At 43.4% G+C, this 15836-nt stretch overlaps 1 protein-coding gene across 2 annotated transcripts in view; it reads right to left on the bottom strand.

Annotated features, from left to right (window-relative positions):
* The window catches only part of LOC134957937 (potassium channel subfamily T member 2), a 1656739-nt gene that overhangs the window by 355690 nt on the left and 1285213 nt on the right, over window positions 1–15836 (bottom strand). For both annotated transcript variants that reach the window (XM_063940188.1, XM_063940189.1), the window contains exon 14: window positions 7744–7852. In XM_063940188.1, the coding sequence (XP_063796258.1) occupies window positions 7744–7852 (109 nt within the window). The remainder of the gene's footprint in view (window positions 1–7743; window positions 7853–15836) is intronic.

Raw genomic sequence — 15836 nt, 5'->3', positions numbered from 1 at the left:
TTCCTCCTCTTCCCTTCTATGTGTTGCTTTTCTTCCATTTAATACTATTCTCCTCTTCTAGATTATCACCCTTCCAGTCTTCAGCATGTGACCACCTTGCAAGAGGCATATATGCAGAGGCGGAATGGCCATAGGGTTTACAGGGTAGATTTCCGGTGGGCCGACGCACCCGTGGGGCCTGTTTTGTTTGAGGACATGTGGTCCTAGTTATAGACATAATGAATAATATGCAAAATAATTTGCATATATGAAAATGACTTTGCCACTTGGCCTGTGATTGCAGATGATCTAGTGTATCCTCTGTCTGCCTGCTTGGCTGACATATATAAGATTGAGTGAATAGTGATTGGGATACGGTTGGTGTAATAAGCAAGAAAATATATCTTTCTAAAGAATTATATAGTTTCCTAAATTCTAAAGGTGTATCATATAATGTGCTCATAATATTTAATTTTATTTCCTTTTAACTTCCCCCTTGATGCTGGACATGCCTACTATCTGGAAAGTCTTGGGGGAAGGGTGATGCTGCCATGGCCCATGGCTAGACCTTACACCTCTGGTGCTGCCCAAGTGGGGCCACTAGTACAATTTTTTCCAGGGCCACTTTTTGTTCCCAATCCGCCCCTGCATATATGTAGGTGATTCATACAGCAGCTTTTGCAGTGTGAGGTAGTAATATAATGTATATGTGTATATATACTGTATGTGTTTATTTATAGGTAATTTCTTAATGTTATATGTGTGATGGCATTAATGTAAAGTGTGTGGGGGAATTAGTATGAATATATGTTGTGATATTAATGTAAAGTGTGTGGGGGAATTAGTATTAATATACTGTATGTTGTGATATTAATGTAATGTGTGTGTGAAGTGGATATTAATATAATGTATAGTGTAGAGATCAGCGGGTTCAGACCGAACCCTCCCCTGAACTTTGCGATGTTAGCTGTGATCCGAGCCCGGCTCGAGATTTCCTGACTGCCTCAATTACGTCATTGAGGCAAAACATCATCAACCCGCTGTCGGATTCTCGCGGGTTTTGGAATCTATGTAAGTCTCCATGCATCTGCGCCATCTTCACTCCGGTATTGGAGAGTGCACTGGATGGACGTTTCCGTCTCAGTACTGGGTGGCGTGGCGTGGTGTGCGGCACGTGGCAGTGCCCTATGTGCTGTATCTGAAAAAGGGGTGCTCTCTCTGTCTGCTGTATATGAAAAAAGGGTGCTCTCTGTCTGCTGTATCTGATAAAGGGGTGCTCTCTATCTGCTGTATCTGAAAAAGGGGTGCTCTGTCTGCTGTATCTGAAAAAGGGGTGCTCTGCTGTATATGAAAAAGGGATGCTCTCTCTGTCTGCTGTATCTGAAAGGGATGATCTGTCCATTCATCCATGGGCTCTGCCCCAATGTAAAATTAAAATAATAAAAGCTAAAAACAAAAAGCCTAAAAATATAATAATAAAAAATATATATACTGTATATATTTTTGTGTGTGCTTTACCCAGTGTACTATACAATTTTAATTTTATTTTCATAAGTACTCTGACACTGCAGGTCAGACCGCAGTATATTATTTCCTACTCATACGTGTATTGTGCAATGCTGTCGGTGAAGTCAACCGCAGTGTGTAATTATTATATACATCTCTGACTCATTTGTGCAATGCTGTCGGTTAAGTCAACTGCAGTGTGTGATTATTATATACATTTCTGACTCATTTCTGCGATGCTGTCGATGAAGTCAACCACAGTGTATCATAACACTGACAATGCAAGTCCATCAATGTCACCTGCTAAGGCAGATGCCCAGGGGCATAGAGGGCTTAAGTAAGAGTATGAAAAATCATTTAATTGTAGAGTGGTAAAGAAAAGAAAATCAAAAGGAAACTTAGCTGCAGATGCAGTAAGACAAACTGCGCATTTAGAATCCGTACCATCAGACATTCTTGAGGAACGTTTAGGGTGTGTCCACGTCAGCTCCTGTATGTGTGAGTCTGACATTTCTCACACCGTCCTCATAGAGAAGCCTCTTTTACCTCCTTCCACCATTTCTGAACCATCTGCACATGTGGAGAGCAGTACAAGTAAATATAGTGATGAATCTGATAAGGAGGGTGATGAGTCTGATGAGGAGGACATAATACAAATTGAGGCTTTGTGTGTGGAAGTGGGACAGGGTGAGGATGTGTGTACTATCTGACAGTGAGGATTTTGATGATGATGTTGTTTGTGTAAGTCAGCCACCAGTGGCTGCAGTTGTTTACCGTGATAAAAAGAAAGCCATTGCGATGCCTGAGTATAAGACCAAAAAAGACACCTCTTGGGTGTGGGATTATTTTAACCCCAATCCTGGCAACGTCTATGGAAGCATCTGCTCCATTTGTGAGGCCAAATTTAGTAGAGGTAGGAACATTAGTCATCTAGATAACTCTTCCAAGTTACGTCATTTGCGGCAAAGACATGAAATTTATTGTACAAGATTATAATGTAATTAACATCTCATCATCAACATCCTCAGAGTAATTACTTAACAGAGGAAGTCCTTCTAAAAAATTGTTTTGTGGGGGCCTAAACAAACCAATAATTTCAGCCACAAGTGACGGTCCCTGACGCTGAAATGATTGGTTTGTTAAACTGTGCATGTCCTGTTTATTATGTACAACATAAGGGTGGGTGAGAGGGCACAAGGACATTTCCGTCTTGCACTGTATTTCTTTGCATTATGTGCTCTTTGGAGCATTTTTTGGGCATAGTTTATAAATCTGCCATCCTTCCTGCTACTGCAATGCCACTCCTAGATGTGCCAGGTGTTGTGCCACCCACTTCTGTCGCTTAGCTTAGTCATCCAGCTACCTCGGTGCAACCTTTTGGCTTAAACTGGATGCAAAGAATATTGTGAGTTGTGAGGTGTTCAAAATGGGTGTACTGCATTATACCAGCGCTCGGGATCCCTGCGAACAGCATATCAGCGTAGAGATCCAGACCGCCGGAATACCGACAGTGGGACAAGCACAAAAGAGCCCCTTGCTGGATATCAAGTGCCTCCCATTCAAAATAGACTGGAAATGAGTGGAAATTAATGTTATTGAGGTTAATAATACTGTAGGAACAAACCCCCCCCCCCAAAAAAAAAACAACAGTATTCTGTGATTTTAGCTGTTTTTACGGTTTCCCCCCCCCCAAAAAAAAAAATTAGAACCAAAACCAAAACACGGAAAATGGCCAGGCGCACATCTCTAGTACAGGGTGGTATTAATGTGTGGTGGTGCATTAATGCAATGTATGGAGGGATGTATTAAGGTAATTTGTAGCATTATTAATGTAATATGTGGTGGTATTAATGTAATATTTATGTAAGTGCGAGTAGTATTGCAATGTAATGTATGAGATTTTACTATGTATGGGGTGGACCAGCAGATGGGGCATTGGGGGTCATTTTAACCCGATTGCACGCTGCAGTTTCTCGCAGCGGCACGATTGAGTCAGAACGAGTAACGAGTAGCTCCCGGCCAGCACGCTAGAGCTGCGCTGGCCAGGATCTGCTCCTAAAGTGTAAAAGCATCACTGCTCTGCGATGCTTTTGCACTTCTGTGGGGGGAGGGGCGGCACTGACATGCGGGGCGGGATAGCCCTGTGCTGGGCATCCCCCCACATATCTATGGACATGATAGTAGCCCTGCAAAATTTTGCAGGGCTACGATCTACTCGGAATGACCCCATTGATATATGTGTCAGGGGGATGCTTACCATCATTACTAATGCTATGATCATTTCACTCGCACAGTAATAATATAAGGCATGATGCTAACTTGAACAGAAATAATTTATAGATGCTCCAAATTGTGTGATTTTAAAATGTGTATCTTTGCAGAGTCAGATGCATCAGCGTGGTCCATATACTATCCATCATCAGTGTGCAATTGCACCAGCAAATGCAAATAATGTGCCTAGAAACAGACATATTTACGCTTTTCTGCAGCACTGAATAGCCTGTATTGCATTAACATGTGTTCTCTGAACTCGCCTACATAAAATGCCCCAGTCAAATTATGCCTCCTCAGTTCTAAATGTAGATTCACATGACTCTACATCACCTATGCTTGAAGACACCTAATCAGGGATGGACTGGGGCCAGAATTTGGGGGCGCACATGCACGAAAGAGGGGGCTCACTGGCACAGCGCATGGGGGCGTGACACGAGTTAGGGGGTCGTGGACTCGTGGCATGCCCCCATTTTGGTTAACTGCACAGTATGGCAGGGGGCACGCAGACACGGCGCATAGAGGCCTGCCATGACCATACTTTACGAACAGGTACTTTCCTGTTGCGGGGGCACAAACAGAGAGCAGGGAGATGTGCTGCGCATGGCCTGCCCAGCTTCTCTGTGACCACCTGACCATCGGCCCTTCTAGCCCTGCACCTAATTCTGGAGTATGTGTACTGCAAAAACACACGAGATAATTGCAGCAATATAGATGTACATTCTATTCAGCATCAGGCCCTTATGTTCAGTGTAACAGGAACCACAAAAACCCTCATCATTCTGCAATTAAAAATGTAAAGGAAAGTCTGTCTATACTGATTCTGATTTTAATAATGCAATTAAATAAAATGAAATCGGAAAATATTAAAATATTAATCACATAATAATAAGAATAAGAATAAGAATAAGAATAATTATAAAGAAATGTGTTATCACTATACTGTAGCTAACTAAAAATGTCACTGCCAGCTCCTTTAATCTTGTTAACTGTAAGAAATAGTCAGTGAACATTTTCTCACTGAAGGCTAGATGTATAAAACGAAACTAAGATCAAAACCAGGAAGATAACGTGGCCTCCTTGTCACATCTTCTCATAAAATACAAGTCTATCCTCTTAATCCCTGGAACAGCAGGGTGCCAAATGAAATATATTTTCTTTTTATAAACCCTCTGACCAAAGAGTGTCTTCTTTTTTAAGATAGTCTGCAAAAAACAGACCTAGCTGCTCTGGGCAATCAGTAGAGTAGGGATAGAGTTAAATTCAATAATCCTTGCCATGTGTAAGGTTGCCAAGGTCCTTCCAAAGAAAGAAAAAATAGCTGCAATAATGTTAGAAATACCGTCTCTTTTTCTCTAGAAATGCGGGGATATTATTTGTTATCTTGTGATATTATTTTGTAAAGGGAAATATGTGAACATATTTTTAGAGTGGATAAACCTCCCACCCATAAAAATAATAAACTGGGGGAGCCCTGATCACCACAATTTAGGACAAACTTACCCCTTCCTTGTCCCGAAGGTCTAGGGCTCACAATCTGCAGTTTGAATGTAAAGGGGGGTACACACGGAGAGATCCGTGCTTAAAATCTAAGCAATCTTGCTAGATTGCTTAGATTTTAAGCACGGATCTGCCGTGTGTATGCCCTCCAGCGATAGCGATGCGCGGCCCCGCGCATCGCTATCGCCGATGCTAGATTGAGCTGCATGCAGGCTCAATCTAGCGGGTCGCTCACTTCACCGTTGTGTGAAGTGAGCGCCCCCCCGTCGGCTTTCCCCCTCGCTCAGCACATCGCGCTGTGCTGAGCGGGGTGAGAGATGTGTGCTGAGCGGTCTGTGTTAAGATCGCTCAGCACACATCTCTCCCGTGAGTACCCCCCATAAGGAGTTGCAAGTGGAGAAGACAAAGGACAATGGCAAGGAACCAACAAAGGGCCTAATTCAGAGTTGATCACAGCAGCAAATTTGTTAGCAGTTGGGCAAAACCATGTGCACTGCAGGAGGGGGGGAACAGATATAACATGTGCAGAGAGAGTTAGATTTGGGTGGGGGGTGTTCAAACTGAAATCTAAATTAGTGTAAAAATAAAGCAGCCAGTATTTACCCTGCAAAGAAACAATATAACCCACCCAAATCTATCTCCATCTGCAAATGTTATATCTGCCCCCCCTGCAGTGCACATGGTTTTGCCCAACTGCTAACAATTACCCCCAAAGTTCTTGTGCGAAGAGTGAATTACATACTGCCCTCCACTCTTTATAGGGAATTTAGTGAATAGTTGACGTGCATCTGCCACTGGTGTACAAAGCAACAAATTAATTTTGGAAATTAATTAGATGGGTTAAGAGGCAACCCTGCAGTCTGTTATGCCCATTATGATGTGGCTATGCCATCTGTGTCAGTATAAAGTCTGCCACAGTTTATAGTAGTCAGCCTACATTACAGTAACCTTCATTTCTTAATTAAAGCATTGTATAGTTTCTGAGCTTGAAAAAAAGACAATTTGTCCATCGAGTTCAACCTGTTAGTGATCTCCTATACTGTTATATTTTTAAGACTAATTTTAACTGTGGTGAATGTTTAGCCATTATCCCAATTCCCTCCATTTTTTTATTGTTATTTTATTTTATTGCACTAATTTTTGCATAGGGAGATGTAAGTATAACATGCAAGCGAATCTATCTACAAATACAATTTTTAAATGCCCTAGCGGCTCATGTCCCCAAACCTCAACAATCCCTCAACAATAACTTAATAACTATCATATAAATAATACATAAGTGCATGCTCAGTTCTCAGAGAACCAAGCCATCCCAAACTTCTGGGATCCAAGGGGATCTGAGACGAGACTCTGATCTCCCCAGCTGCCTAGATTCTCAAAACAAGGCAAAATATCATCTTCCTACTGTCGGATCTTGAATCTTATGGGTTTTGGATTCAGCATAATTTTCAAAATTCAGCGTACCCTCTTTGGATCCCGGCTCCCATGGTTACATGCTGCTGCTGTAATGTACTGTATATATAAAAAGTGACCTGCTCAGAGGCGCTTTAAGAGAGGAAGGTGCCTGTGTGCATGCTCCGATCAGGCCCCCTCCTCTCTGGCGGTGCAGTAGACTCTGTCCTTACTCTAATTAATTTATAAGCATTTTATGAAAACAAATACATTATTGCTTGATCGTGCTAACCTTGCGGTAACTATATTAACCCTTTTAGTTTTAGGCAAGACTGTGTTAACCATTTTAAGGCTGATTTTGTAATTTGAAATGAAATGTGCCAGTGGGTACGATTGTTTAAAAGAGTGCTTTGGGGTCCAATAACCAGAAGTACAATTGGGGGTGGCAGTATTTAGGTGCATATGCCTTCCTATCTCTGACTGTTTGTTATTATCCAGTTTTGTTTTATCATTGTTGTTTCCAATTGTAAAGCACAACGGAATTTGCTCCACTATATAAGAAACGGTTAATAAATAATAAATGAATAAATATGGATGTGAAAGACTTTATTTGGGTTTATTTCGTATAAATCTAGAATCTGTGTGAAAGGTGAAGGTTAAACTGAGTTCTATAGTCGGTTGTAATCCGTGATTATTTATGTTTAGCAGAAAAGTAAAGCTGTGATGTTTTTACTGTATACTCTTAATACAACTGAGTTCTTGTTCCCCAAGTTGTTCCATCTGTCCACATTTGAACTAAACCTTGAATTTGTACATACAGTAAGTATTCTAAAATGAGATCAATCAATAAGAACATTTTATTTGGCATCATCTGTGTCACAGCTACAGTATATTTATCTAAAACTTCTAAATAAATGCCCATTGTTACTGTGAAAACTATACTGAATAATCCGCTGTGCTCACAGCATGAAAGGAAGAATTGCAATAGACAGGCATACATACATACATACATACATACATACATACATACATACATACATTACCTTTTCCTTTTTTGTTGAGATCTTGATAGATAAATAAATGTAAAATACTCACTGTCCTCTTGAGGTATGTACTAACAAAGTGATTAATGTGGAGGTCGCTGGACAGATGCAGTTCAGAGCAAGCATTGCATATTTAAATTCTTCTTCACACACAACATGATCTGAAAAACAAATAGAACATATAATTGCTTGGAAGTAATGACGCATATTAGCACTTTTGTTTGTAGAAAATTAGAAATTTTATGGAAATTGGTGATTTGGGAGTGGGAATAAAAAACATAAGTTGGAGATTATTAAGAAAAAGTGCTCTAGTTGTACAGTACAGACATTTCCTGTTATGAGTTACCCTGTCTGAACCCAGCATTTATCAAGCATTACTTAACTAATACCCCTGTCACATCGCTAAGGCGGATAGCACCTGGGAACTGTACACAGGGTGTTCCCAGGTGCGTGCCGCCATGAGACCCCTTTTTCTGGAAACCGGCGGGGGCAGAGGTGACGCTGGTATCATCAGGGGCTGGAGTGGAGGCGGCGCATGGAGATGAGATCATCTCCACGCCGCCTCCTTCATAGTATAAACAGGCCCCGGATTGTATCGACCCAGGCAACCCTTTCACACCACACCTGTCACGGTAATAACCCATGTAAAAACCTTTTTCATCATGTTGAAATGCTCGGTTGCTCAACCTGGGATATTTCAACCTGGCCCATTCACATCGCACCTCCACTCGGATGGACTCGGCAATATACCGCAACCTGGCCCATTCACATTGCACCTCCACTCGGATGGACTCGGCAATATACCGGGTTATTTGTGATATGTGAAAGGGATATAACTGCCTTGCCTGGTGTATCCTGCCTCCCTATGTGCCTGATTCTGACTCACTAGCACTGCAACAATGTTATTCATTGGGGGCTTCTTTTATTCTGCTCATGTGTGAATGCAGGAGCGTTTCTAGGCACGGGCAAACAGGGCGGGCACCCGGGGCACTGCAGCCCACGTCTGCAGTCACCCCTGTAGTTGCCCGCTGCCCACCCACTACAGAGGGCACAACTACAGGGGACAAATCTACTGGGGGCACAGCTACTTGGGGCACAGCTACTGGGGAAACAGCTACTGGGTGCAAATCTACTGGGGGCACAGCTACAGGGGAAAATCTACAAGGGGCACAGCTACTGTGGGCAAATCTACTGGGGCTCAGCTACAGGGGGCACAAGTACAAGGGGCATAACTGTGGCCATGCCCCTTCCCTATTAAGCCACGCCCCTATTTTGGGTGCACACTCCCTCGGCGCGCACCAACTCTGCTTTACCTGTTGGGTGGGGTGGGGGGCGGGGGCGCCAAAGGAAACTTTTGCCCTGGGCACCACAAGGTCTACAAACCGGCCCTGCGTGAATGTCTCTAAAAACTGTGGTGGATGGGTAATGAATATTCAGAAGCATGTCACATAACTGGCTGTGAACTCGAATGCTCAATTGCTTGCAATGAAAGCCCTACTCTGGTGGAGAATCTGCAACTGGCATGGGACTGGAGGAAGCTTCCATGGCGTGACTGATGGCTGCATCTAAAGACGCACCAGGAGGGATTGTTGCATCTAAAGATATACAAAGTGGGCATCTCAGTTCTTGCAAATTCAGATGCACACTTGTACACTAGGGAACGGATTACACTAGCATTAGCACAAAGTTGCAGCTGTGGCTATAACAAAAGATGACAAGAGGCCACATCAGCCTGCGGCTCTTAATCAATCCCCATGTGTGAAACACACTACATCATCCATGATAACTTCCATACATAAATTCCCATGTCAGGCATTCTAATCTACAGATTCTTCTTACACCAGACAAGTAAACAACATGTTTGGTCTGCACATGTGCCCACCATTGGTCACACACACGCAAAGCCTGTAAAATTAATTTGGCTAATAATAACCCTTTTATTTGAAGCTATTATAATAATATGCAGCACAGGCGAGCATATCCCTACTCCACGCAGGGCAAACCCTGTAAAAATTATTTGGATAATAATATAAGTAATCCTTTTATTTGGAGTAAATAATATACAGCACAGGACACCACCACTGGACTTATGGCAGCACAAGACACCACCACTGGTTTGATGCAGCACAAGACAGCACCACTGGACTGGACTTATACGGATTTATATGGATTTATATGGAATTATACGGCAGGATCACTGGAATTATACGGCAGGATCACTGGAATTATACGGCAGGATCACTGGACTTAAACGGCAGTACCGCTGGACATATACGGCAGTATCAATGGACATATACGGCAGGATCACTGGACATATACGGCAGGATCACTAGACTTATACAGCAGAATCACTGGAATTATACGGCAGGATCACTGGAATTATACGGCAGGATCACTGGATTTATACGGCAGTACCACTGGAATTATATGGCAGGATCACTGGAATTATACGGCAGCATCACTGGACATATACGGCAGTACCGCTGGACATATACGGCAGTATCAATGGACATATACGACATGATCACTGGACATATACAGCAGGATCACTGGAAATATACGGCAGTATCAATGGACATATATGGCAGTACCACTGGACATATATGGCAGTACCACTAAACATATATGGCAGTACCACTGGACATATACAGCAGCACAGGGACACCACCAGTGGACTGATGCAGGACAACACAGAACCACTGCAATGGACTGGACTTATACAGCAGCACTGGACATATGGCAGCAGAGGACACCATTGTGACTGGTCACTGGACTGACTGATGCACAGGACACTACCACTGGTTTGATGCAGGACAACACAGCAACACTGTAAGGGACTTATTATACAGCAGCACTGGACATATGGCAGCAGAGGACACCACTGTGATTGGTCACTGTACTAACTGATGCACAGGACACTACCATTGGTCTGATGCAGGACAACACAGCAACACTGTAAGGGACTTGTTATTATACAGCAGCACTGGACACATGGCAGCAGAGGACACCACTGTGACTGGTCACTGGACTGACTGGTCTGATGCAGGACAACACAGCAACACTATAAGAGACTTATTATACAGCAGCACTGGACATATGGCAGCAGAGGACACCACCACTGTGACTGGACTGATGCAGCACAATACACCACCACTGAACTGATGCAGCACAACACAGCACCCTATACAGCAGCACTGGACATATGGCAGCAGAGGAGACCACTGTGACTAGTCACTGGACTGACTGATGCACAGGACACTACCACTGGTCTGATGCAGGACAACACAGCAACACTGTAAGGGACTTATTATACAGCAGCACTGGACATATGGCAGCAGAGGACACCACCACTGTGACTGGACTGATGCAGCACAACACACCACCACTAAACTTATGCAGCACAACACAGCACCCTATACAGCAGCACTGGACATATGGCAGCAGAGGACACAACCAGTGTGACTGGACAGATGCAGCTCAAGGTACAGACACTGAGGACACTGAGAGAATGGAGACACGTCCTCTCGCTACACTCTCCAATGCCGGAGTGAAAATGGCGGCGTCGTGCAGGTCCTTATATGGACTCCAAATCCTGCGAGAATCCGAAAGCGCGATGATGAAGTTTTGCCTCGTTCTGGTTTCCGAGTCAGGCGGGAAAACCCGAACCTGACTCGGATCTGGGCTCGGAGCGTGAAGTCTGTTAGGGTTCAGTTCTTTGAGAACCGAACCCGCTCATCTCTATTAAAATCCCAATCAATCATTGCTAAATAAGTCCTTAAAAGAGCAACACCAAAAAAGGGGCCTTACTTGAAAAGGAATACATACGATTTACCGGCAGGTGGGATGCTGGCTATCCATATCCTGACTGCAAAATCCTGGACCTCAGTACAACAACTTCCTGCCCCACCACCCGGAGGGGGTGTGTCCACAGCATGCTGGGGGCTTGGCTATACCTCTTTGGGGTGTATGTCTAGCACACTTAAAGTACCCACTCACAGGAGCATTGCATGCCTCTCATCCAGGGCAGTAGAGAGACTGGGCCCAGGTACTTTTCAGGAGACATGGCCTAATAACAGGAGGTGTTACCATGCACCTTTAGAAAAAAATACAGAACAAATTGTATTTTAAGCGCTTTCCTGGCTACATTGCAGCCCAGCACATAGCAGCATCTGCTGGGTTGAGAAAAAGAGCTGTAGCTGCAGCTTCCAGGTAAGGGTGTGGGGTGGATAGGGGCCCCCACTGGGCCCCTCCATTAGACTTGGGCCCAGGTAATTTGTATCCTCTCCCTCCTTCTCTCGGCACCACTGGCGGCATCCTGCCCACCAGAATGCCGGCAGTGGGGCAAGTGCAAAGAGTCCCATGAAGGCTTGCTGCGCTGGACATGCTGCAGGCTCGGTGGCTCGCTACTCCTCACCACAGGATCTATTCCCACTCTATTGGTGTAGTGGACACCCACAAGTGGAAATAATCCTGTTTTGCCGGGATTCCGTCTGGCGGCATTGCCGTCTGTCAGGATTCCGGCGTCTGTATCCTGACCGCTGTGATCCCGTCAGCTGGCAATTTGAACAGATCCCTTGAAAAGCACCAAAGGGTTTATTTATGCTCAGCCCCTGCTCTCTGAACATTTCCTTTAAGAATACAACCAAATGATTAACAATATATTCTCTGAAAGCTCACCACATTACCCAAGCATATTTCATTTTCAGACATAATTTTTTAAAGATTGAGTTTAAAGTTATAAACAAACATCCAGGATGATATGGAGCATCAAAGTGTAAAACCATGCAATATGCGCTGCAGAAGCTGGTGTACATTCAACTCTGCAACAGCCCCTGCCTCTTGATCAAAAACATCACTCAGCCTTCTTGCCATTCAGACCTCAAGTAGACCAGCTGGCACATGCATGCACAGTTAATTTGCGCACACCACTGGAAATGGCTAGCCCAGACTGCATATATGCAGCATGGCTTCCATGAGCACATTGGCCCTGTTTATTATTCTGTAATTCTAGAATGTCTAAAATTATATATTTTATATTTAGTTAGAGATCTACTGACATCTATTGTATAAAGGTACAGTATTTTGGCAATAAGGGACAGTGTGCTACAAAGGAACCAGACATTTTTAACTGTTAAGTTCATCGAAGTCACGCATTTTGGAAGATGAGAAATGTGTTTCTTACCTGCTTGATTGACTTGAGTGCACTTCTCCCCTGCAGTTTGGTCCATGTGACTAATCAAACAAAGCAGCTGTGAGGAACTAAGGCCAAGTACAGTTAAAATGAAGGTAGGGAGCATAGTCCAACAGGGTAATTGAGGAGTTTACCAGTGAGTGGTTTAGCCCGATCATGCTGGTGGTTACAAAATCCTATGACAGTTTATGGTCTTGCTTCATAAATTAAACAGTAAATACCAGTTTGATGCCTATCCAATGCAATAGGTAGATGAATTGGTGGAAACTTTGACTGGCAGCAAAGCTTTAACCACCGTTTATCTCACAAAGGGCTACTGGCAGCAGGGAAAAGACAGCTTTTTATACCCCTGAAGGCCTTTTCCAGTACAAGGTCCTACCCTGTGGATACTTTGTGGGTTGGGAAACAGAAGCTAACTTCCATTAGAATCCCATATGTGAAAATTGAGCTCTGCAGTAGAAGCACACACTGACTCTGGACTTGTGCACTATGGTTTATTTTGTCAGGATGACCACAGACCAATGTCTGTCATACAATTAGTTTTCGTACAAGAGCCTGTCAAAGGTCCCAGCTCCTCACAGTAGCTCCCTAACAGCCATGTCACTAACTGAGACCTTCTCCCTAGTCACTGGACAGCTTTTTTGGTATCGGTCATCAACTTGACATTTCACCTGACCCTGTCCCACTACATAACCCAAATATTTGGCTTCTCTTATGGCCACTGCACATTTCCCAGGGATAGCCATGAAACCTGCAGACCTGAGGGAGGCCAGTACCACCTCAACCTTAGGAAGATGTGATTCCTAGTCTTGAAAGTGTATAACTATATCATCTAGATAGGCTTCAGCATAGGTAATATGATTTTTTGGGTCATCACCCTTTGGAAAGTGTCCGGTTCCCATGCAAACCAAAGGGTAGGACGTTGTACTGGAAAAGGCCTTCACGGGTAGAAAAAACTGTATTTTCTCTGGCTGCAGGTGTAAGTGGAATCTGACAGTAGCCATTTGTGAGATCAAGGGTGCTTAAATATTTGCTGCCAGACAAACTTTATACCAGTTCGTCTACTGGTGGCATTGGTTAGGCAACTGGGACATTCTGTTTAATTTTATAAAGTTGTTGCAAAACAATAAGCTGCAGTTGAGTTTTGTAACCATCATGATCAGGCTACACCATTCAGTGATAGACTCTTCAACTACCCCTAATTGGACTATGCTCTCCACCTCCTTTCTAACTGCACTTTACCTTCTTAAGGGAGTTCCTCACAGCTGCTCTCCTTCAGATGGACAAAACTGCAGGGGAGAAATGTACTGAAACCTCTCAAGTGGACAAAGGAACATGTATTTTCCTATTCTTTTTGTTGTGTCTTGGAAATAAGTGCATTGTCAACTTGGGCTTAAATTCCCTCGCTGATTCAGATATTGCTGACTACTGTCATTAATTGAAGCACAGTAAAATAGTTTTTTTTACAAATTTTGTATTAGTTGTCATTCTATCATTGTGTAGAATTTCATAATTATAAACTATAACCTCATACTGCAGTCTAATATATTTTTGTAAAAGGATCATCATGCTCACAGTCTTGCCAACATTAAATAAGAGATGAGCGTGTCCAGTTCTCCAACAACCAAACCCACTTGAACTTCATGATCTAAGCCGGGATCCGAATCCGGCTCAGGTTTTCCCGCCTCACTCAGATACCAAAACAAGGCAAAATGTCATCCTCCTGCTGTCGGATTCTTTTGGCTTTTGGATTCTATAAAGGTCCCTGGTGATAGGTGCTATTTCACTCCTAGCTGTGGGGCTTGTATAGTGCAGACGTGTCTGTGCTGTGTGCAGACGTGTCTGTGCTGTGTCCATCCAGGGGTGCTGTGTTGTCATTACAGGGGTACTACTATGTTGTCCATCAAGGGGAAAGGGTTGTTTTGTCCTCCAGTGGTGCCCTTGTGCTATGTCCACTGCACTGCAGTGTTGTCGATCCAGGGGTGCTACAGTGTTATCCATCAAAGGGCTGGGGCTATTTTGTCCTTCAGGGGTGTTCTCCATGCTGTGTCCATTCATGGGTGCTACAGCACTGTCCAGCCAAAGGGTGCTCTGTCAAACTAGGAGTGCAACCCCAGTTATTTTAAAAATTAAGGCTAAAAAAATTAAAAATATAATTGTTAAATAATATTTATTTATTTTTGTGCTATACCTAAGTGTACAATACTATAATTTTTCTGTGACACTGCAGGTCAGACCACAGTGTATCATTCAAATTGTGTGACACTGTAGTAGGTGAAAGTGAACTGCAATGTAATATATATTCTGACTCATACATGTACAGTATTGTGTTACACTCTAGGTGAAAGTAAACTGCAGTTTAGATTATTATTTCTGACTCAAATGGGAGCAGGTGAATCCTTTGTATGCGCAAATAGCAACCAGACCTAGGCTTTTGCTACTAGGAGTAAATCCTTAAACCTCCTCACAAACATACATGCAAAAATGATAGTGAGCAAAGCCCCTGTCAGCGCTACGTAAGATGATAAATAGAAAACCAAACTGGTACATTCCTTAGGTTTTCATGCTAGGGAGGCGGAAAGTCACTTCTGTCAATGAAGCATCTAATACAGGCGTTTTTCATAGAATCTCCTCCAGGTGACATAAAATAACTGGCTTCAGTCAGTTCTTAAAAGCTTAATCAATACCTCATCCAAGAAACACTCTCTGCGGCATTCAGAAATCTGGAGGCAGATGGCATAAGTGAAACAATTACCAAAAGATGGAAAGAACTGGCAACCGTCAATTTTAGAGAGCATGTGGACTGTTAAATCTCTAGTAAACCTCTCCGGATGCGTTCTCTGGATAACAGCTCCGTACTGGCAAAAGGTCCTCCTCTGTCACTGTAACAGTCTCCTCACCAACCGGTTTCTACCCCTTTCTGGGGTCTTTTTCAAGGTGCTGAATGCCTGACT

The sequence above is a fragment of the Pseudophryne corroboree genome, chromosome 9, assembly GCF_028390025.1.
Source record: "Pseudophryne corroboree isolate aPseCor3 chromosome 9, aPseCor3.hap2, whole genome shotgun sequence".
Classification (NCBI taxonomy): domain Eukaryota; kingdom Metazoa; phylum Chordata; class Amphibia; order Anura; family Myobatrachidae; genus Pseudophryne; species Pseudophryne corroboree.
Note: the sequence above shows the minus strand (reverse complement) of the source record. Positions and strands in the feature narration are given on the sequence as shown.